Raw genomic sequence first — 21,222 nt, forward strand, 5'->3', positions numbered from 1 at the left:
TTCGCTTCCAAATCTGGCCTTGGTATCACCCCGAGGAGCGAGCCACTCCTGGCTCCGGCAAAGCCTGCCCCGTTCCCCCTTCAAAAGCAGCTGGGGTTTCCTCGTCTGAGTCCGGCGCGCCCCTCCCTTCCCGCAAGATTCTCGTGAATGCTGAGCCGTGCGGGGCTCCGGGAAGCCCCACTGTCCAGTTGGGGAAACCGGGTCTCCCCAAGGAGACTCCCGCACTCCAGCCCCGCCGACCCAGCAGAGCAAAGATCCGCGGGTCTCCCCGCCGCTCCCCTCCCCCGCGGCCCCATTGTCTGCCTCGCCCCGCCCCGGGGGACACGTGCGCCTGCAGCTTCCCGAGCAAGAAGAGCGCGGGGTGGCGGCGGCGTGGACACCGCCTGGAACGACTACGCGGCGGCGGCGCCGGGGCGGGGGCCGGTGCACCGACCGGTGGGTGCCCTCGGAGAAGCTGCGGCCGCACTCTGCGCCCCCAGCCCCATGCTCCCCCGGCCCCGGCGGGGGTGGGGCAGACGCGTGGGGCTGCGGCGGGGGGGGGGTGGGGCGGGGTGGGGAGATGCCTGTCTCCTGACAAAGGAGAACGAGTGGGACATGCTGAGCCGGCCCGCCCCGCCAGGAGGGGAGTGGGAGGGGGGAGTGTCGGGAGGGGAAGGGGCGGGCCTTTCATTCACTCTCGGCCCCTCGGCCGCTGCCGGAGCGGAAGGGCGGGGTCTCGCGCCCCCCCGGGTGAGGAGCAAGGGAGGTGGCGGGGCGTGGGGGCGGTGCCCGCGGGCGCGCGTCCCGAGGCGTAGGCTACGTCGTCACGTCAGCGCGGGAGAGAGAAAGAGAGGAGCCGACTCGGCAGGGACTGGGGGACGGGGCCGAGATAGAGCGAAGGAGGGAGTGAGCGAGAGTGCGAACGAGGAGAGGAAAGGCGGCCACTCGTGCCTGAGCGGCCGCAGACGGGAGTGAAAGCGGTGGGAGAGAGGAGCAAGGAAGGGAAGAAGAAAGGCCGAGAGAAGAGGGCGGACGGAGGCTGGTAGAGGTGGTAGGGGGAGAAGGAGGAGCTGGAGGAGGGCAGGGGCTGAGGGAGTGAGAGAAGCGGACGCGCGAGGGAGGGGAGGGAAGGGGGGTCACGCGGGGGCGCGCGCGCGCACCGGGAGCGCGCTCGGAGGCGAGTGGAACTGGATCGGGTTTGCTGCCAGCGGCGTGAGCTTCGGCCGCCATTTTACAACAGCTCCACTCGCGCCGGACATAGAGAGCAGCGAGCACGCGTTTCCCGCAACCCGATCCCTTCGGACAGGATTCCTCCGCCGCAGCCGAACGGGGAGGTAACGACCGCCTGGACCCGGGCCTGGGAGGGGAGCTCCATGACATTGTGGAGTGAGCTGGGGGAGGGCGGCTCGGGGAGAAACCGGCTTTTCTGGAAAATGGATTCCAAGGGGCAGGGGAGCACGTTGACTGGGGCTGTCTCGGAGTAGGCCGCGGCTCGCGCCGACACTTCCTCCTCTCCATGTGCTGCTGCCGTTCGGGCTTTGTCTACGGCGCTCCAGGAGGAGGTGCCTCCGCGGCCCCGTGGCCCGCGCGGACCGCTAGCGGCGGCAGAGTTGGTGGTGTCGTGGCCGTCGCCGCGGGAGTGGGCGGAGAGGAGCCGGTCCCGCGGCCGTGCGGCGTGCTTGGGCGGTGCTCGGGGTCTTGCAGGCGCGGGGCTGTCCGCGGAACGCCCTCACGCCGCGGGCTTGTCGGTCCCGGCGCCGCAGTCACTGCACCGAGGGGCTGGGGATGAGGGTTTCCACCGCGCGCCCCAGGTCAAGTCTTGGCCGGGCCGGGGGTCGCCGGCGCCCGGGGAGCGCCCGAGGCAGAGAGCCATGTGTCACGGCGGAGACGGCGGCGCTGGGGGCGGGGAGAGCCTGTGGCCTGGCGCCTCCGCGGCCTGGGTGTTGAGGGGCGAGGTTGTGCTTCTGCAGCGTTTTGGGGGCTCGGACCGCGGCTGCGGGTTGATTTTGGGAGGCAGTGATGGTCGTTTTGGCCTGGGACTTGGTGGGTTTCCGTTGAAGGAAGTTGTAGGACATTTTGAAGGCGTAGAGCACGTGTTTCTAATGGGCTCCTGGCGGCTGCAGTGGTGAGGCTGCCGGTCTGGGTGCGGAGTCGGGGGCGGGCTTTGGGGTGTTGGGGTGAAGGGTGGAGAAATTGGGTGGTGGGAAGGTGTCTTGTGTAAACGCTTTGTTCTTCGCTGGCTGTTGTTACTGATCTATAAGCGGCAGGCGGGAAAAGCGCACTTTGGGGGTTTACCTTGGAGAGGGACGAGCCCAGCTTTGCTTTCTTTACACACACCTTTTTTTCCGTACGGGAACAGCTGCATGTGGCACGCTGACTTGTCTCCGTGCTGATTGGGCTTCCTTTGTAATATGGTTTTTTCTAGGGAGTGTTAGCAGGTGAGTCAGGGGTGGTGCTCAGGAAGAATATAGCATATCGGTCCTTCTGTGCCCTGGGCTCCAAATCTGGCTTGTCAGGCGATAGTGACTCTAAAGTAAGGCTTTTTTTCAAGGGAGGCACAGGTTGATTGGTGTAGTAAGTGGTAGAGAAAGTAAAGATTGGGCTTCTCATATTGTCCTGTATTCTGTTTGAAGATCCTAGTTTAATTTTGCTTATTGCGTTTGAACAGATCTCTGGAAACATGGCTACAGAACATGTTAATGGAAATGGTACTGAAGAGCCCATGGATACTACTTCTGCAGTTATCCATTCAGAAAATTTTCAGACATTGCTTGATGCTGGTTTACCACAGAAAGTTGCTGAAAAACTAGATGAAATTTACGTTGCAGGTAAGAACTAACACTTGCAAAATTACATTATGAAATTTTTCTATTGGATTTCTGGCTTTGAGCTAAAATAGCAACTTTTTGTGGTTTCCAATAAGTGTGGGAACTAGAGATTTGACTTGTTCTGATAGTTGGTTAACTTAGGTTTGAACTAGAGGTTAAGGTGTGTAGAGGGAGGGAAGTGTTAAGCAGGGATAGGCCCTCCCTAGGGGAAGGCTGACTGGCCTGATGGATAACTATATGACAGTAGCAACAGCTGCTAAATGTTGGGAGCAGACCATGTGACTTTTTTGGGTATTTTTATAATAGGATTCTTGTTAAATAACTTGGTAACTGTAGACTTGTTGTCTGTATTGGTGTGGTGGTTCTTTTTTCTAGTGGTACTTGTAATTGAGTAGATGTTCAGTTGTCATGCTTGGTATTTTGTTGGTTGACTTTAGGATTTGTAAGTCTGTATATTTACTGTAGAAATAAGGTAGTGTTGAGAACCATCTGACTTGGACACAAAACAATGTAAAATAAGTTGACTTGTATTGTGTGGTTGAGAGGCATTATTTAGTTCAGAATGCAATTTTGAGTGGCTAAGGAATGTTTGTTTTTCATTAGGCAGATAAGGGGAATAAAATTGTTGTCACAAACATACATATATTGGCCCATACAGGTCTTTTATATTTTTTAACTTTTTCAGAAATGTTGAAAGTTGATAACTAATTAAGTTTTCTCTTCTCCAGGGCTAGTTGCACATAGTGATTTAGATGAAAGAGCTATTGAAGCTTTAAAAGAGTTCAATGAAGACGGCGCATTGGCAGTTCTTCAACAGTTTAAAGACAGTGATCTCTCTCATGTTCAGGTAATGCTAATTTAATGTCAGTGTAGAAAGATTAAAAATTTTGATTAGTTTTGATACACAGATTTTGGTTTTATTAGACATATAAATGGTAATTGTTAAATATGAATGGAAATTTTTTTTGCAGAACAAAAGTGCCTTTTTATGTGGAGTCATGAAGACTTATAGGCAGAGAGAAAAACAGGGGACCAAAGTTGCAGATTCTAGTAAAGGACCAGATGAAGCAAAAATTAAGGTATGTCTTTAAAAATTCCTTTTGAAGTTCCCTTAACCATTTTGTAGCTTTGATAAATATTCCTTTGGTGTGACATTTATGTATTTATATTTTAAAGATTGTTCGTCTTTTCTAATTACTGTTTTTTGAAAGTATCTGGACATTTAGAACAGAAAAAAACAATTTGCTGTTCTTGTTAGCTACTAATGTTTAAATCTGGGTTATTAATATGCCAAATAAAACATTTAAAGAAACCTATCCGTTATATATCTAGATACTTTTTATAAAGATACAAGTTAGTTTACTGACAGATCAAACTGGGAGGAATTGGTTTACTTTTCTACCTGCTGGTAGAAAGTGTGTAGTAAACTGCTGTTTTATTATCTTAGAAGGCTCAAGCCCCAGTGAATTTGTAATTTTAACACTGCTTCTTGCATTAGCATCTTTTATTAAGGTTAGCTTGTTTTATTTCTAAAAGCAACCTTTAACAGTAAGATTGTTCAGTGTGGGAATGTAAATGAGAAACAAATGGGGTGAAAGGCTTTTTTGGGTAATTTTAAGGTCATGGGAGATTAAATGGCCTTAAATTCAGCTAGATTTTGATCTTTGTGTTGGTGAGTTTTCTAGTTCATAGAAATATGGTTCATATTAGTTTTTAATTTTGTGTTCTTTTATAGTTGCACCACTGTTCTTGGGCCAAGAGTTAGGGTTTGAGAAGACAAGTTATTAAGAAAGGCATAGATGTTAGATAAGGTTTTAATAGCGGGGAAGAGGGAATCCTGTAATATAGATAAGATTGGAAGATGGAACTAGCTTAATGTCAACCAAGAATTTGAGACTTTAAAAAGTCTATTTGTTAGTGAATTGAATTTAAATTATAAATGTATTTTTCCCCATGAAAAAATGGGGATTTTCCCCATTGTAATTATGCTACTTATAATTAAATATATATTGGGAAGTTAATTTTATTACATTAAAACTTTATAAACAAAATGAGTTTGTATGTCTTTCAATTCTGTGTTTGGAAGGTAGTTTAAAGCTTTAATGGTATCTAAATTGTGATAAGATATTTTTATAGGATGTTTGATGGGGAGTAATTTTTTTTTTTTAAATACATTGACAAAAGGTGTTATTTGGATCATAGAAAGATTAAAAGAAAGCATCACTCTACTGGCACAGATGACATGTGAGAATAGGAATAAGCCATTTGGTTTATGTGATAGTCATATTTTTAGTTTTGTTACCCAGTGTTGTACTGTGCTATGAAGCAGTCCTATTTGGGGGTTAAAGAAGAAAGAACTACTTTAAATAGCTTCTTGTGAACTTCTTGGTTATAAAGTTGAAGAACAAAGGCTTTTTTGCATGTGAATTATGTGTTTTTGTAAATGAATGATACTTTCTTTTTGATGGTGCTGGAGATTAAACCCAGAACTTCAAGCATGCTAGGCAAATACTACATTCCTAGCTTAATAATTTCATATTTAATGTTCTTTGGGTAGAAAATGTTATAAACAAACCAAAAAAAAAAGTGGCTATCCCAAACCATTTGACAACATTTTAACAAGTTTTGTCATAGGATTTTTTTTTTTTTTAAATTTCAGAATTACCAGCTAATTAGTAGATTGGTTTTGTTGTTTAGAGAAAACCATGTTTGTTTTGTGGCTGATGTGGTAGAGAGGTGGGACTAATTCTTGACTTTTTCTTTAAAGATTAATGGGCTACTCTTTAGTACTTTTACCTACCATTATAAGGAGTGAAGAGAAACTCCTACTCTTAAGTGAAATGAGTTGTGTAAATTTTAACAGTTCACTTTCAGGGAGATAAAATGTAGAAGTTAAGTTACATTGTTGCAATGTCATAAATTTTTTAGTCATTTTGACTTTTCTGAATTACCTGTGCTAACCTGTGATGCATGGTACTTTAATGTCAAATAATACGAGTTTGTTTTTCCCGTACTTCACAAGTTTCTTTTTTTTTTATTATTATTAGTTGTTCAAAATATTACATAGTTCTTGACATATCATATTTCATTCATTTCATTCAAGTGGGTTATGAACTCCCATTTTTACCCGGTATACAGATTGCAGAATCACATCAGTTACACATCCACGTTTTTACATATTGCTATACTAGTGTCTGTTGTATTCTGTTGCCTTTCCTATCCTCTACTATCTCTCCTCCCCTCCCTTCCCATCTTTTCTCTCTACCCCATCTACTGTAATTCATTTCTCTCCCTTTTTTTTTTTTTTCCCCTTTCCCCTCACTTCCTCTTATATGTAATTTTGTATAACAATGAGGGTCTCCTTCCATTTCCATGCAATTTCCTTGGTTTGGGGAGTATAATATCTTCAGGGGTTGACAAAATGACCAGAATGGCAGTGTGTACCTAGGAGTCAGGTACACACTGGTAAGAAATTTATAGTTAATCAAGTTAGGTGCAGTTATTTTTTAGGAGGTATTAGTGGAGTGGATACATCATCTCCTGGAAGTTGTTGATGGAGCTTAATTTTCACCACCAGTAATTAAGATTATTTTAATTTGGCAGAGGATCCTGAAGTTTTGACAGTATGTTCAGGGCAATAAGTACATATTAAAGGGAAAATTTTAAACAGATCCCAGAAATATATTTATGGGGGAATGTTGCTAAGATAATTAGAAAGATTTGAACAAGGTTGATTTTTAACTACAATAAATGTGTGAATATAGATAGTCTAATACTAAAAGTATCAATGGTGTTTGAACTTTTCAAGGCACTCTTGGAAAGAACAGGCTACACACTTGATGTGACCACTGGACAGAGGAAGTATGGGGGACCGCCTCCAGATTCTGTTTATTCAGGTCAGCAGCCTTCTGTTGGCACTGAGGTAAAGAAACTAAAAACTTGTACCTTTTGTAATAAAGCACAGGTATCTGGTTTCCTAAAGAATTCTCCATGGTTTTTACTTCATATTTAATTTATAGATATTTGTGGGGAAGATCCCAAGAGATCTGTTTGAGGATGAGCTTGTTCCATTATTTGAGAAAGCTGGACCTATATGGGATCTTCGTCTAATGATGGATCCACTCACTGGTCTCAATAGAGGTTATGCGTTTGTCACTTTTTGTACAAAAGAAGCAGCTCAAGAGGCTGTTAAATTGGTAAGTTTTTTTGTTGTTGTTGTCCCCTCCTCCCAAATCTTCATATTCACTATCTTTATTGCCAGGTTTTTTTCTTATTGTGCCTTTCATTAGGCAATATATTCAACATTTTCTGTGTAAACATTGTGAAGTATTTACACAAATAGTTTTAGAGTCAGGATCTATGAGTAGTATGTAGAATTCCTGGTTACTAGTTCTTGAAACACCTGGCATAAAGATAGGGTTTTTGTATGTGTGTTTGTGAATTTAAATTTATAGGAATGTGGAAAAGTTTAGGAAAATAACTGTAATAGTGCTCTCATAGTTTTCTGGCTGCATCTGAGCCATATTTTTTTCAAAAATTTACAAAGACATTGTTATAAATTTCTAGATAATGCCATAAGGGGTTTTATGTCGAGTGGCAATATTTGATTTAAAAATACCAGATAGGGGCTGGGGATGTGGCTCAAGCGGTAGCGTGCTCGCCTGGCATGCGTGCGGCCCGGGTTCGATCCTCAGCACCACATACAAACAAAGATGTTGTGTCCGCCAAATACTAAAAAATAAATATTAAAAAATTCTCTCTCTCTCTCTACCTCTATCTCTCTCACTCTCTTTAAAAAAAAAAAAAATAAAAAAAAAACCCAAAAATACCAGATAGGTGAAAACCTAGTTAGTTTCTCTGACTTTGTAAAGAAATTTTAATGTTTAAAATGGCTTATTTAACTTCAAACTCCCTCTGCCGAGATGGAGTCTTACTGCATTGCTCAGGCTGATCTTGAACTCCTGGGCTTAAGTGATCCTCTTGCCTTAGCTTCCTAAGTAGCTGGAACTATATGCGTTTGCCAAAAGTTTTATTAAATTCTGTGAATCAAGGTTTCTATGATTTATTTAGAATTTAAGAGCCAGAGGTTAATTTAAACCTATGGAACTTAACAAGGAATACAAGTAGAAGGAAACTTTTGTAGATGGGTCACTCACTGGATAGATGTTTTTAAATTTTGCCTTATCTAACATTTTGTGATAATTCTGAGAAAACTCTTGAGTAATTTCTTCTAAAAAATATTTTTTTCCCCATATGTACAGGTTAAGTATCCCTTATCCAAAATACTTGGAACCAGAAGTAGATTTCAGATTTCAGAGTTTTTCCAGTTTTGGGATATTTGCATAGGCTTTAATGGTTGAACGTCCCTAATGCAAAAATCTGAAATGCTTGAGAATTCCAAGGTTTTGTGCATTGTATTTGGATTTCTGATTTTCAGATTTGGGATGCTCAACCTGTATCACATTTTAAGGCAGACTTTAAGGAGAAAAATCAGTATGCTTTATTTTGCTGTTCTGTATTGCTTGAATTCTTACATTGTGTTTGTGTGTTTGTGTGTGTGTGTACACATAATTGAGTGTTGTGGAGATTTGACATTAGAAAAATGGGTTTCTTTAAAGAGAGAATTCAGGAATTTTGTCACTTTTTAGTAAGGAGTAACTGCTCTCCTTAAAAGAATGCTTCCTATTTCAGAGGGGATATTGGTTCATAGGGAGCCATTCACTGATAGCATTGTAACCTTGGAGCTGTCAAAATTTTGGTTTTATCAGTTCAGGTAAAATGAAGGACTTTTTGGAGCTTTAGAAAGAGGTACTTTAGAAATTATATGCTTAATTTCAGAGTATTTTTGCTGGGTAGCAACAAAGTGGTAGTAAGTTTTTTTTTTTTTAATATTTTTTTTAGTTGTAGATGGACACAGTATCTTTATTATTCTTTTTTTTTTTTATTTATTTTTACATGATGCTGGAGACCGAACCCAGGGCCTCACACATGCGAGGCAAGCACTCTACCACTGAGCTACAACCCCAGCCCCACTTTTCTTTTTTTAATAAAAGCAGCTGTTAAGTTTTAATATGAAAATGCAGAACGATTGAGAAACTCAATGAACTATCTTGCTACAAAAACCTAATACAAAATTTAGCCAGTAATGTGGTATTGGAATCATTTTGGAAAAGAACCATTAAATTGAAATTGTAGATTATTTAATTCTTGATGTCATACTATACTTGTTATCGTAGATTCTTGTTTCTAGATGATTTCTAGAAGGCTTATAGTAAAGATAGGTCAGTGTCTTTTGAGTGCCAGTAAGTATATTTTGAAGTGTTTTAGTTTGGATAGTTGTTTTAGCTTAACAGGTTTCTACAAAGTTGTTGCAAAATTGCATTGGTAGAGGACACTTATTTATATCTTTAGCCTATATTACTATATATTAATATAAATATTAAGATGCAAATGTTCTAACTCATATAGAAATTTCTTAAAATAACCAAGCAGCCTTTTTGATTGGTCTATGAACTAACTCTTGTCCTAAACCTTTACCACTTCTTTATGGGTTTCTCTGTTGTGATTTGAGTCCTTATCTGAGGATACAATTGTATTTTACTATTTGACAAATAGGAAGCTTTGCATTTTGGTGCCTGAATTTTTTTTTGTGTGTGTGGGTGGTATTGATGTATGTCCATTGGGTTGAGTTGGACATATTTGCTTTTTTTTAAAGAATTTTTTATTGTGGATAGGATTTGAGAGGTTTGATTAAATACAGCAATAAAAGTAAGGATTAGGTTTTTAGAGAAAGTGATGTAATTTAAACATTCTGGAAAAATATCTAAAAAGCAAACAAAAACCAAAAAAACCCTCAAATTGATTTTCAGTGTTTTTTGCTACTTTGTATTCAGTTGTGGAAATGCCTTTTTCCTTCCTAAATACATTCCTCAAGGGAGCATACTTTGGAAACTGTCCCTTGTATTTTATCTTGAGTCTCTTTTTGAGTTACAACTCTAATATAAAGATGCAGTTTTATATAATTGAAGTGTCACTGTAGTTATACATGACAAATGTTGTGAAAGTACCTCTTCTGCATTTATTCTTATTTATTTTAAAGAGAGAGAATTTTAATATTTATTTTTTAGTTTCCAGCGGACACAACATCTTTGTTTGTATGTGGTGCTGATGATCGAACCTGGGCCACACGCATGCCAGGCGAGCGCGCTACCGCTTGAGCCACATCCCCAGCCCCATTCTGCATTTATTTATACATCAGAAAAAATTGAAACATTTGAGTGTCTTGAATATCTTGAGGTTGAGTTTGTTCAGGTGTTTGTCCTTTTTTTAAAAAAAAAAAAAAATACTGATTCAGCAATTGTTATCCAAGATTAAAAATTTACAGATTATAATTTGCATGTGGATTACTTGTAAAAATGGGTTAATGGATCTTACTAGCAGAAGAAGCATGGAGTTACAAGAAACTGAAGCATTCTCGAATGACCATATTTTCAACCAACATCTGCTTTGTATTTTGGGGGAGTAAAACAAGCCCATCTCTAAATGATGGTAATCTAGCTAGGGAGATAGTATCTAAACTTATGAAAAGGTAATTAATAGTTACCACTTGAGTACTTTTTGAGGGATAGGCTTGGTGCTAAGTGCTACATTAACTAGAACACAATTGAATCCATCAGTACAAATTATGGCACCAAGTAGTGTGATTCTTTAAATTATCTAGTATTTAGGCAGTGGTAAAAAGAGCTCACAAGGTAAGTCATGCCTCCACTGCCAAGATATTTTTGGCATCTATCACCTATACCATCTTTACTGTTAACACTGTGGTACCATTTGTACCATTCGGACTACTGAAGAATCCTGACTACTCTCACTGACTTCTGTTGTCCTTTACATTTAACAGTACAGATTAGATAAAAATATTCCCATGCTGAAAACTTCCAAACCATGCATATCCAATCAGGTCCTTGCCTACCTCTTCCTCCTTTCATGAGCTTTCTCTTAACAGCTTCACTTGCCCTTCTTTTTTGTCTTCCAAATAAACTATGGCCATTTTTATCTGTAGACCACTTTCTGCTATTTTGCTTTTCTACGCTTGGAAAGCAGCCCAGATGTTACCGCTGATGACTTATCAATAAGGTCCTGTTGGAAGGCCTTTCCTGACTTTGAGCAGCTTACCTTCCAGTTATACCATTAACTTCCAGTTATATCCTGATCTTTATGAAATAGGTTTTGCTGGACTGGGGGTGTGGTTTAGGGGTAGAGTATCTCCCTGGTATGCATGAAGCCCCAGGTGCTGCACCACAAATAAATACATACATACATATAATAGCGTTTCCTGCTTTGTGTAGGTGGTAATTGTGAGTTAAAGAAGCCAAAAAAAAAAAATTTAAGGCATTGCTTAAATTATATCTATCTATTGGGTACCTGGGATTGAACCCAGGGGCACTTAACCGCTGAGCTACGTCCCTAGCCCTTTTTTGTATTAGAGACAGGTCTTGCCCAGTTGCTTAGGGCCTCAATAAATTGTTAAGGGCTGGCTGAATTTGGAATCCTCTTGTCTCAGCCTCATGAGTCACTGTGATTAGAGGCATGCACCACTGTGCCCTGCTAAAATTATTTCTTGACTTAGTTAAAGAATATAAGCCATCCACCCCATATTGCTAACCTTTTAGAACAGTGCCACTATGTAATACATGGTGGGTAAATAACCTGACTGGCTGACTAGTGCCATCTAATACATCGCTTGACCCAATAATTTATATTTCTATGTAGCTCAAAGGTTTCATTTGCAGTAATTTTATTTATTCTGTGCTACCATCAGATATAGGGATTAGATAGATGAGTGTGTGATAATGAGCTTTCCCCTCACCTATTTGGGAATATATGGGGTTTTGATTATTACAGTAACCAGGAAGAAGGGCAGGCAAGTGTGTTATGTATATTTATTTGGTATGCTACTGGAATTGGAGGCTAGGGTCAGTGGTGCTGCAGTGCTGTGACAGTCCAAATAAGGAAAATGTCCTGGTGAAAATGCTACTAGTGTCTCATGTTACAAACACTGGAGTAGATGAGATCTTTTTTTTTTTTTTTTTTAAAGATTTTTAAAAATATCTTTATTTTTATGTGGTGCTGAGGATTGAACCCAGTGCCTCATGCATGCCAGGCGAGTGTGCTACCATTTGAGCCACATCCCTAGCCCTAGATTAGATCTTTGTTTGCACATTGAAAGTCAAAATTTTAACAGCCACTGACGGTTTTATTTACCACAGTCGTCCTACCAACATAATGTAGGTAAAACTGTTCTGATGAATGCAGCTAACAAAATAGATTACAAAATACTTTAGAAATTTAGCAAGTATTATGTTTAACATGAAAAGGTTTATTATGGATATGCAAGTTTTTTGACGTTAGAAAAGTTTATGTTAGAAGACACCTGCAATTAAAATGCAAGCATATGGTGAAACGAGTGAAGAAAGGATGAAGGGAGAGATTGCTTTGAATTAGGTTTGGTAGAGAAGGATTGTGTGAAAGATTTGAGCAGCACACTGAAGAAAGCAAGTATACATAGTTAAAACTGTTTTGAGGAAATAAGTAGGAGATAAAACTTTAATAAAAACCAATGCCAGAAGGTGGTAGTTTAGAATTGCCTAGTCCCATTAAAGTTTGAGCCTTGGTGTGGTGGCTTTATGTAAATGTTTGAATAATGAAGGATATTTGGATGAAGAGAAAAAAGGACAAAAGGAGGATGGCAGCAATAGAGAGGGGGCAAAGATTTTGAATAGAGAAATGATTGGCTACTAATGATATTTTGTAGAACTTATCTAAAGTTTTATCAGTACCTTATGTGAGGGTATAGTTGGACTGAAAGGTGTTAAATCTGTAAGCCATGAGGATAATGCCTTGGGTGATAAAATCAAGGTTTGAAAAACTTCGATAGGGTAAGGTAGTCCGATTTGGACTACTAATAGAATGGAGTTGACAAAATTGAAGTCCTTTGTAAAATAAGCTGTGCTGTGAGTCAGCAATATGATGTGAATGCCAAATAAGCTAAATAACGTGGACTACCTATAATAGGAGTGTATGGTGTCAAGAAGTGGAAAATTAGTGGTCTCCTGTCCAATCTAAAATTCTCAATCTTAGTCTACATCTACTAATATTATGTTATGAATGACATTCTTAAGTGACACTGCCAGTCTCTTGGAGGCATTTTAGTTCGCTATTATCAAAGAAGGAATGATTAGTCAATCAGAGAGAACAACTGAGTCATGAACTTGTACAGGTAAATGAAGTGCTGTCATTTGGGGAAGAAATGGATTTACTTTAGAATTTTTAGGGAAGTAGACTTAGGCCCAGTAATGCTTAAAATTAAAATGGATGGGCTTGGGGGAGGTAGTAACTTCACTGAGAAGAGTTAGAACTGATCAGATTCCATATCTGAAACTGCTAAATTTCTGGGAATTTGGTAGCTGATGTCGATGAAGAAGGAAAAAAATGACTTAAAAATTTAAGTCTAGATGAAATATTTAAGTTCTGTATTTTAAGAACTCTCAGACCTCCTATTTTGGATACATAAGTACTAAAACCACATTGAATGGTCAAAATTCATCTTTATATTTGGTGACCCTACTGTGGCATTGGGCCTGAAAGCTAGGGCTCACCTTCCAAAAGTAGAAAAGATCTCATGTTTGTGAGTGGTTAGGGTTCATCATTGTTAAATTTGAGTTTCTCTTCAGGCTTAGATTTTTGTGTTTCCTTTTCACCATGAAACTCAACTGTTGTTAACCTGCTTGCTGAGATGAGATTTGTTACTTGAGGTGAAAGTTTGGTAGTGGAGTGAGAAAGATTAAGCATTTGGACATTTAAATACACATACTTCGTAGATGGAGCATTCAAGAAATGTTTATTTCTGAGTACTTTGTTTTATTTGGATAGTATGCCCACAAGGTTTCTTTGCTCCTTTAAAGACTTGTATTTTCATTGGAGAGCTAATTTATTCTGTGCTACCTGTTCTAAGTTTTCTTTGAATGTGGGAGAAAAAGTTTATTTTATAACTTTTGCTAAATATTCATGTTATTGTTCAGAGACGAGCTGGCATGATGGGTTAGAAGGAAAGAAATGGTTTTTCTGTAGATAATAGTAAAAATAATAATTTATAAGAGGTAGCATTGATTATGTTGGTAGTTGCCGGAAGTGTTGGCTACACTACCAGTATAATCAATGGATCGGCTTCCCTATATTTCTGATTGATGCCTTGAGGGAATTTTTTTCCTCTATTATCTTGCCTTTCACTGCTAGAGTTCTTGTGAGGATTGTTTTTGCTTTCAATATTATTTTGTTGGTATATCCAAGAATTCATGTTTTTGTTATGTATTTCTTAATTAACTTCACTTTTAGAACTTTTGGAAAACAAAATACATGATGATGATGATGGTGATGATGATACCACTAGTGTCACCCTTGAAATTCCTGTTTTTCCCTTTAAACATTTTGTATTTCCTTCCTTCCTTTTTTTTTTTTAATATATTTCTACAGTTTTTGTCAACTTTTTAAGAGTTACAGACTAGAAAACCAAATCCAAAATTATTGACATGCCACTAAGGCTGGCTATTTGATGCTTGATTATAAAAATCTATTGGGGGGTATACATGTTTAAATGCAATTTATTGTGTTCTTAGGTTGACCTGTTTGTAGAAGTAAGGCACTATCGTCTAATTATCCATAATCCCAAACAATGACAGATTCAATCATAGTGACAATATTTTCTGATAACAAATGTTTCTGCTTCGAAGAGGCTTTTGGGTTGATGGAAAAGAAAAACTGGTAAATAGACCTTACGTGATATGTTAGAAAACAGTATATGATAGGATTTCTCAACCTCACCACTCCTGTTGTTTTATTTAGAGTAGATGATTCTTTGTTGTGATTGGCTGTCCTGTCTTGTGTGAATGGTAGGATGTTTCCCAGTATTACTGACATTTACTTACCCAATAAATACCAGTGGCAAGACAACCTTCCTCCCCCCCCCCCCCCCCACACACACACACCTACACAACTTATGACAACCAGTAATGTCAGATGCCTTGTCTAGGGGCAAAGTTACTCCGATTGAGGACTATTGGTCTTTGTTAACATGAAAGGGTGTTTTTGTTAACCTTTATAGTACTGAGGAATTGCAGAGTATTTAATGGTTGAACTCTGTTTTACTGGTATTTGGAAGAGTTTGGTAGAAGTTCACACATTTTTTTCTTCAGAGGCTTTGAAAGTATTGCACACTCGAGAACCGATATAAATAAATGACTAAATTATTGTGGAGAGAAAGGGAAAGTAACCAGGAGTTTTAGGATGGGCTTTTGATGTTCAAGCATTGAACTTTATCTTTTTGGTGATAGGGAGCCATTGAGAACCTGGGGGCTCTCTACCACTGAACTGTATCTCTTGCTCTTTTCATTTTTTATTTTGAAACAGGGTCTTGATAATTTGCCTAGGCTGACCTTGGGAGGATCCCAAATTGCTGGAATTACAGGTGTGTGCCATTGTGCACTGCAGAAATGTTTTCAATAGGAAAAATGATTAAAAAAAAAGTTCTGTCTTTTTAAAAAATATTTATTTTTTAGTTGCAGTTGGATACAATACCTTTATTTATTTTTATGTGGTGCTGAGGAGCGAACTCAGAGCCTTGCACATGCGAGGCGAGCACTTTACCCCTGAGCCATAACCCCAGCCCCAAGGTTCTGTCTTTGACATAAATATAGAGATAAATTTGGGACCACAGTGTCCAGAGACTTGGATAGCTTGAACAGAGCCAGGCAGGTAGAAAGTATGAAACATCTGAATTGATGTGCAGTGTGTGAACTTACCTGGAGATGGAAAGGAGATATGGAAGAATTGACTTTGTGGATTGTTTTCTTCTGTTATACCTGATGTACCTATTGTGCAAAAATGAGAGTAATAAATAATAAAGAATGTTTTTCCCCCCATAAAGCCATTCTATAAGTTGTATGGAAATTAATGTGGGTTCTTTAGTTTATTTCCACTTGTATGTATGTATGAAATTGGTGTTAAGGCCAGGTGTTAGGAATTAATAATTACTGTCACCCCCACAATTATTAATAACATTTTTGAGGTGGTTTTAACTACATAATTCATTTAATCCACTTTTCCAGATAATTTGGATACTTTTAAATTAAGAAATTTGAATATTTCTGTATTTTGATTTATAAATAATTTTTTTATCATTTTGCACCTGCCCTTTAATATCTTATCATTTCATAGGACATGGTTACATGAAAATTGAATTTACATTTTACTGTAGTTTTATAATAATAGTTTTACCATAATCTATTTGTTTTTTTCCTTCATGAATTTATTATATGCTTGATGAAAGTGAAATGAGGTGCATGCCTTTAATTCCAGTGACTTGGGAGGCTGAGGCAGGAGGATTGCAACCAAGGCCAGCCAGGGCAATTTGGCAAGACCTTTCAAAATCAAAAGGGCTGGAGATGTAGCTCAGTGGTGAAGTGCCCCTGGGTTTGATTCCTAGTACCACCACCAAAAAAAAAAAAAAAAGGGTATTATAAAAAGGAATTCTGTTTTTAGATGTATATATTTGAAACACAAAATTCCTTATTGCAAGTTATTACAAGAGAATAGAGAGAAAAAACGATTTCATATACTGGTTACTAGGAAGGCAGAAAGCTTGCTGGATTTGCATTCCTTTGCCTGAAAATAACTGGTTTGCAGAATGGATTTAAGTAAAAGTTAAGGTGTTGTAGAATTATCATTTTTGAATTTAAGCTGCTCAAACCTTCCTCCCTGGATTTAAAGAATTCAGTGAAAAACTCTTGCATTAAATCCATAAAATTGTTTCATTGTGTTATCTCTGATTATAATTAGTTTTTTTTTTATATGTATTTTTAATTTTTTATTGTGGGTTGTTCAAAACATTACAAATTTCTGGACATATCATATTCCACACTTTGATTCAAGTGGGTTATGAACTCCCACCTTCACCCCATACACAGATTGCAGAATCACATCAGTTACACATCCATTGATTTACATATTGCCATACTAGTGTCTGTTGTGCTCCGCTGCCTTTCCCATCCTCCACCCTTCCCCCTCCCCACCTCTCCCCTCCCCTCCCCTCCTCTCTCTCTTATAATTCGTTTTTATATGGGAATTAAAGTAAACCATTTTTTCAAGTATGAAATTCTTTTCACACAGTGGTAATTTGTTAAAAATTTTGATTTTGTGTATGGGACTTGGGGATCTTCTAAGGTGAATACATCTGATTGATGCAAGTAATTGAAAAGTGGTGCACTTTTTTCCCCTTTCAGTATAATAATCATGAAATTCGTTCTGGAAAACACATTGGTGTCTGCATCTCAGTTGCCAACAATAGGCTTTTTGTGGGCTCTATTCCTAAAAGTAAAACCAAGGAACAGATTCTTGAAGAATTTAGCAAAGTAACAGGTAAGTTGGATTTATTTGAAAGGAGGTGCAACTTTTAATGATAATGAAGATAATGGCATAATTTCTGATTGCCAAGCACTGTTTTAAACATTACATTTGTTGATTCATTGAGTCCTTGCCACAACTTTATGAGGTCGATGATCCATGTTTTAAATAAGGAAAAAGAGGCACAAAGTTTTGGGAAATAATTTGTGGAAAACTGTAAATTAGTGGGATTTGAACTGAGTCCGCAAATCATTGTTCTACTTCTTGTTTTACACAGTTCTGTTTGTTCTTTTTAGGTGTTAAAATATGTATTATTGATAATTTGAGATTAATGTTATTGCTAATATGGTATAATTTCTTCAAATTGTAAAACATCTTTTTATAACAGCTTGAAAATGACAGGTGGCTTGTATTAGAAAATATTCTTGTCTGTTTACAGTGTTTAGCAAATTATTAGTCTTTGGGAATATTCAAAATTCTTAGGCAATAATATTTGCTAATTTTTTTTGAATTAAAACCATTAATATTAATACCTGAAGTCAGAAAAGTACCATTAGAATTTCAGTGTTTGTTTACTTAATAAAATTTGTCTGTGTTTGACTTATTCTGTCATTTTCCTAAATTATTATATAAAGATTATTAACTGTTTCTGATAGAATTAGTGGAAGCAAAATAGTCAGTATAGTCAAACAGTCATTTTGGCAATAATCAAAGTCACATTTTGTTTTCAGGGGGGTTCTGGGTTGGGAAAACTTGAAAGGGTAGATTAAGAAAATCATTTGGTCTTTTTTTAATGGTCTTTTTTTTTTTTTAACAGTCATTTGTAAAGATGACTAGTTTAAGAAGTTTTTTATATTGATATTTAGTATCTTAGAAAAAAACCAAATTCTTTCATGTCCTTATTCTTGGTAGTTACTTTATCTAATTTCCCTGGAATGGTTGCTTACTTTCAGAGGGTCTTACAGACGTCATTTTATACCACCAACCTGATGACAAGAAAAAAAACAGAGGCTTTTGCTTTCTTGAATATGAAGATCACAAAACAGCGGCCCAGGCAAGGCGTAGGTTAATGAGTGGTAAAGTCAAAGTCTGGGGAAATGTTGGAACTGTTGAATGGGCAGATCCCATAGAAGATCCTGATCCTGAAGTTATGGCAAAGGTAATAAATAGGGGAGTTAAGCAGATATTTTTGAGGGGTTAATGGGAGAAGGGTAAAGGAGAGAAAACTTATAAAATGAATTGTGTACATGTTGTAAATCACATTTCTGAATTGAGAAAAGTGTTGTTTTCTTGGGGCCACATACTAGTAATAAATGTGTGTGGAAAGTGAATATGAATATGGAAATTTTATCATGGATACTTAGCTATTATAATCTTATGATGAAGTGGCCCATATGCCATAGAAAATGGTTCAGTTCCATATTTGTGTGAATTTTAAGAGCAATTTCTTGGAGTTTTGAGACTTGTGCCATTAGCTTACATGGTTTTTGTGTTAAAAATAGAGAGATGTATTGGCCCCAGCAGAACTGCTGTAATTATAATGTTTAGCTATTATTAGGCATCCTGCTTCAGCAATCAGTTGAGACATCCTGTGAGAATAAATATCTTGAGTCACGACTTCACTATATACTAGTGTAGTTTGCAATTAAGTTATTCTATGCTTTATCTTTTAGAGATTCCCTTTAATAGGCCAGGTGTCAATCTAAAGAGGGGCTTGTGTGAACTGATGGAAAAACAGTATTATTAAAAGGTGAAGGTCTTGGACAGAAGATATTTGGGCTTCTTCTGACTTATAAAGATTTTATGGGGTTACCACTTTAGATTAACAAATTTGGGTACTATTCAGGTATTTTAGGAGAAAGGATAATGTTTTATAGCCAAAAAAAATTTTTTTTAACTATATATTGAGAAAGCTTCTCAAATAAGAATTTATCTTTTTTTGCCTTCCTTCTCAATGGTGGGATTAAATCCAGGGCCAGGAATGTGTTCTGCCACTGAGCTATATCCTTACTCTCTTACGAGTATTTTTAATATTTCCTCCTCCTTTAAGATTTCAGCAGCAGATCCTAATTAGTTTTGTTCACTTGTGTTAAGTTTAAACATTGAATAGCTCTCCTAGAGGGTCTTGTTCACATTATTAGGATATATCTATCCCCTTTTTATTGCAGAATAATTAATAATTAAAAGCAACCAAGTATAAAGTCTGTATTTCCTTTTAAATAGATTTCCCACTTCATCTGGTTCTGGGCTTTTCTCACTATCAGTACCCTTCATTGGATTAGTACATTTGTTAAAATTGAGCCAGTGTTGGACACTGAAAATTCATAGTTCATATTAGAGTTCATTCTTGGTGTGCATTTATGAATTTTGACAAATGTATAATGACATGTTGGTTAGCTTTTCGTGTAACTGAGATTACATGAAAAAGGGTAGAAAAGTTTATTTTGGCAGAAGGATTCTGTCTCCGGTCACTTGGCTGACTTGGCTTCTGGGCTTATAGCAAGGCAGTATATTATGGTGGGATGTGTAGTAGAGGAAGCTTCTCATCTTATGGCAGTCAGGCAATAGAGAGGAAGAGGAGGGTCTGAGTTCCCATGTCCTTCCAAGGGCACACTCCTGTGACCTAGCTGCTTCTTGTGAGGCCCCAGTTCCTAAAGGTTCCTAAAGAAAGGTGTTACCATCCCACAATCCTTTATTCTTCGCCTCTTCATTGCTACCTTCCAGCCCCTGGCAATCACTGATCATTTTTTACTGTCTTAATTTTGCCTTTTCACAATGTCATATAGTTGGAATCTTGCAGTATGTAGACTTTTCAGATTGGCTTCTTTTAAGAGGCGTATAAGAAGTATCTTCCATGTCTTTCTGTGGCTTTATAATTCATGTCTTTATAGTGGTGAATATCTCATTTTGTATGTATCACATTTTACTTCTCCATTTATGTGCTGAAAGGCATCTTGGATACTTCCAGCTTTTGGCTATTATAAATAAGGCTGCTATAAACATCTGTGTGAAGGTTTTCATCTGAGTGCAAGTTTTCAACTCTTGGGTAAATATTGGGAAGCAGGATTGCTGGATCTTTTAGTAAGAATATTTAGTTTTGTAGGGAGCTGCCAAACTTTTCCAAAGGTGTGCCATTTTGCATCCCTCTCTCCCATCAGTGAATAAGTGTTTGGTTGCTTCACATCCTCGTTTACATTTGGTATTAGTGTTTTGGATTTGGCAGTTTATTAGATACATAGTATTACCTCAGTACTGTTATATGGGTTCCCCAATGAGAAGTGATGTTGAGCATCTGTTCAGAGACAGCTTCACCATCTTCTTTGGTAAAGTGTTTTAGGTCTTAAGGCCTGATCCTACAACTTGACTCCATAGTACTTCCTCAAAGTAGTTGAAAACTTTTTTAATTTTTAATTTTTTTAAAAAATTTAATTTTTCATGATGTTCTTGTGATTGCAATTCAACTTAACTTTGCAGGGTGAGATAGTAGCACCTTGGAAATTGAACTCTTTGGAAATACACAGGACATTTGTTTTTTTATTTCAGGTAAAAGTGCTGTTTGTACGCAACCTTGCCAATACCGTAACAGAAGAGATTTTAGAAAAGGCATTTAGTCAGTTTGGGAAACTGGAACGAGTGAAGAAACTAAAAGATTATGCTTTCATTCATTTTGATGAACGAGATGGTGCTGTCAAGGTAAATAAATGGTATAATGCCATAGGCATCTGAATTATACTAACAATTTTTAGTCATAGACTCATTTAATAATAAGTTTTTGAAGTCGGAAATGCAGAGGCTACAAACCAACTGAAGCATACATTTATTGGCCTTGGTTGAGATGAGTCAGTCAGTTTTCAATGTAAAAGTGGAATAGTGGATCTGTATTGTTTAGTAAAACCTTGCAGCCCTATTTTATTTCAATGAGGCTTTCTTTGCGACATAATGATAAATGTTTTTTTTT

At 38.4% G+C, this 21,222-nt stretch overlaps 1 protein-coding gene across 7 annotated transcripts in view; it reads left to right on the forward strand.

Moving 5' to 3' along the window:
• Positions 1 to 313: 313 nt before the first annotated feature.
• Syncrip (synaptotagmin binding cytoplasmic RNA interacting protein) overlaps positions 314 to 21,222 on the forward strand; it is a 30,424-nt gene continuing 9,515 nt past the window's right edge. For 2 of the 7 annotated variants that reach the window (XM_058575818.1, XM_058575819.1), the window contains exons 1-9: positions 316 to 435; positions 2,648 to 2,807; positions 3,536 to 3,654; positions 3,779 to 3,886; positions 6,616 to 6,729; positions 6,827 to 7,003; positions 17,144 to 17,279; positions 18,218 to 18,423; positions 20,808 to 20,957. In XM_058575818.1, coding sequence (XP_058431801.1) covers positions 2,660 to 2,807; positions 3,536 to 3,654; positions 3,779 to 3,886; positions 6,616 to 6,729; positions 6,827 to 7,003; positions 17,144 to 17,279; positions 18,218 to 18,423; positions 20,808 to 20,957 — 1,158 coding nt within the window. In that variant the 5' untranslated portion in view covers positions 316 to 435; positions 2,648 to 2,659. Of the gene's footprint in view, positions 436 to 1,124; positions 1,314 to 2,647; positions 2,808 to 3,535; positions 3,655 to 3,778; positions 3,887 to 6,615; positions 6,730 to 6,826; positions 7,004 to 17,143; positions 17,280 to 18,217; positions 18,424 to 20,807; positions 20,958 to 21,222 lie in introns of those variants that run through there. The other 5 variants (XM_046431831.2, XM_046431844.2, XM_046431836.2 and 2 more) reach the window with 5 other exon arrangements.

The sequence above is a fragment of the Marmota monax genome, unplaced genomic scaffold (genome assembly GCF_021218885.2).
Source record: "Marmota monax isolate L192 unplaced genomic scaffold, Marmota_monax_Labrador192_F-V1.1 WCK01_AAM20220418_F8-fsc00013, whole genome shotgun sequence".
Lineage (NCBI taxonomy): Eukaryota > Metazoa > Chordata > Mammalia > Rodentia > Sciuridae > Marmota > Marmota monax.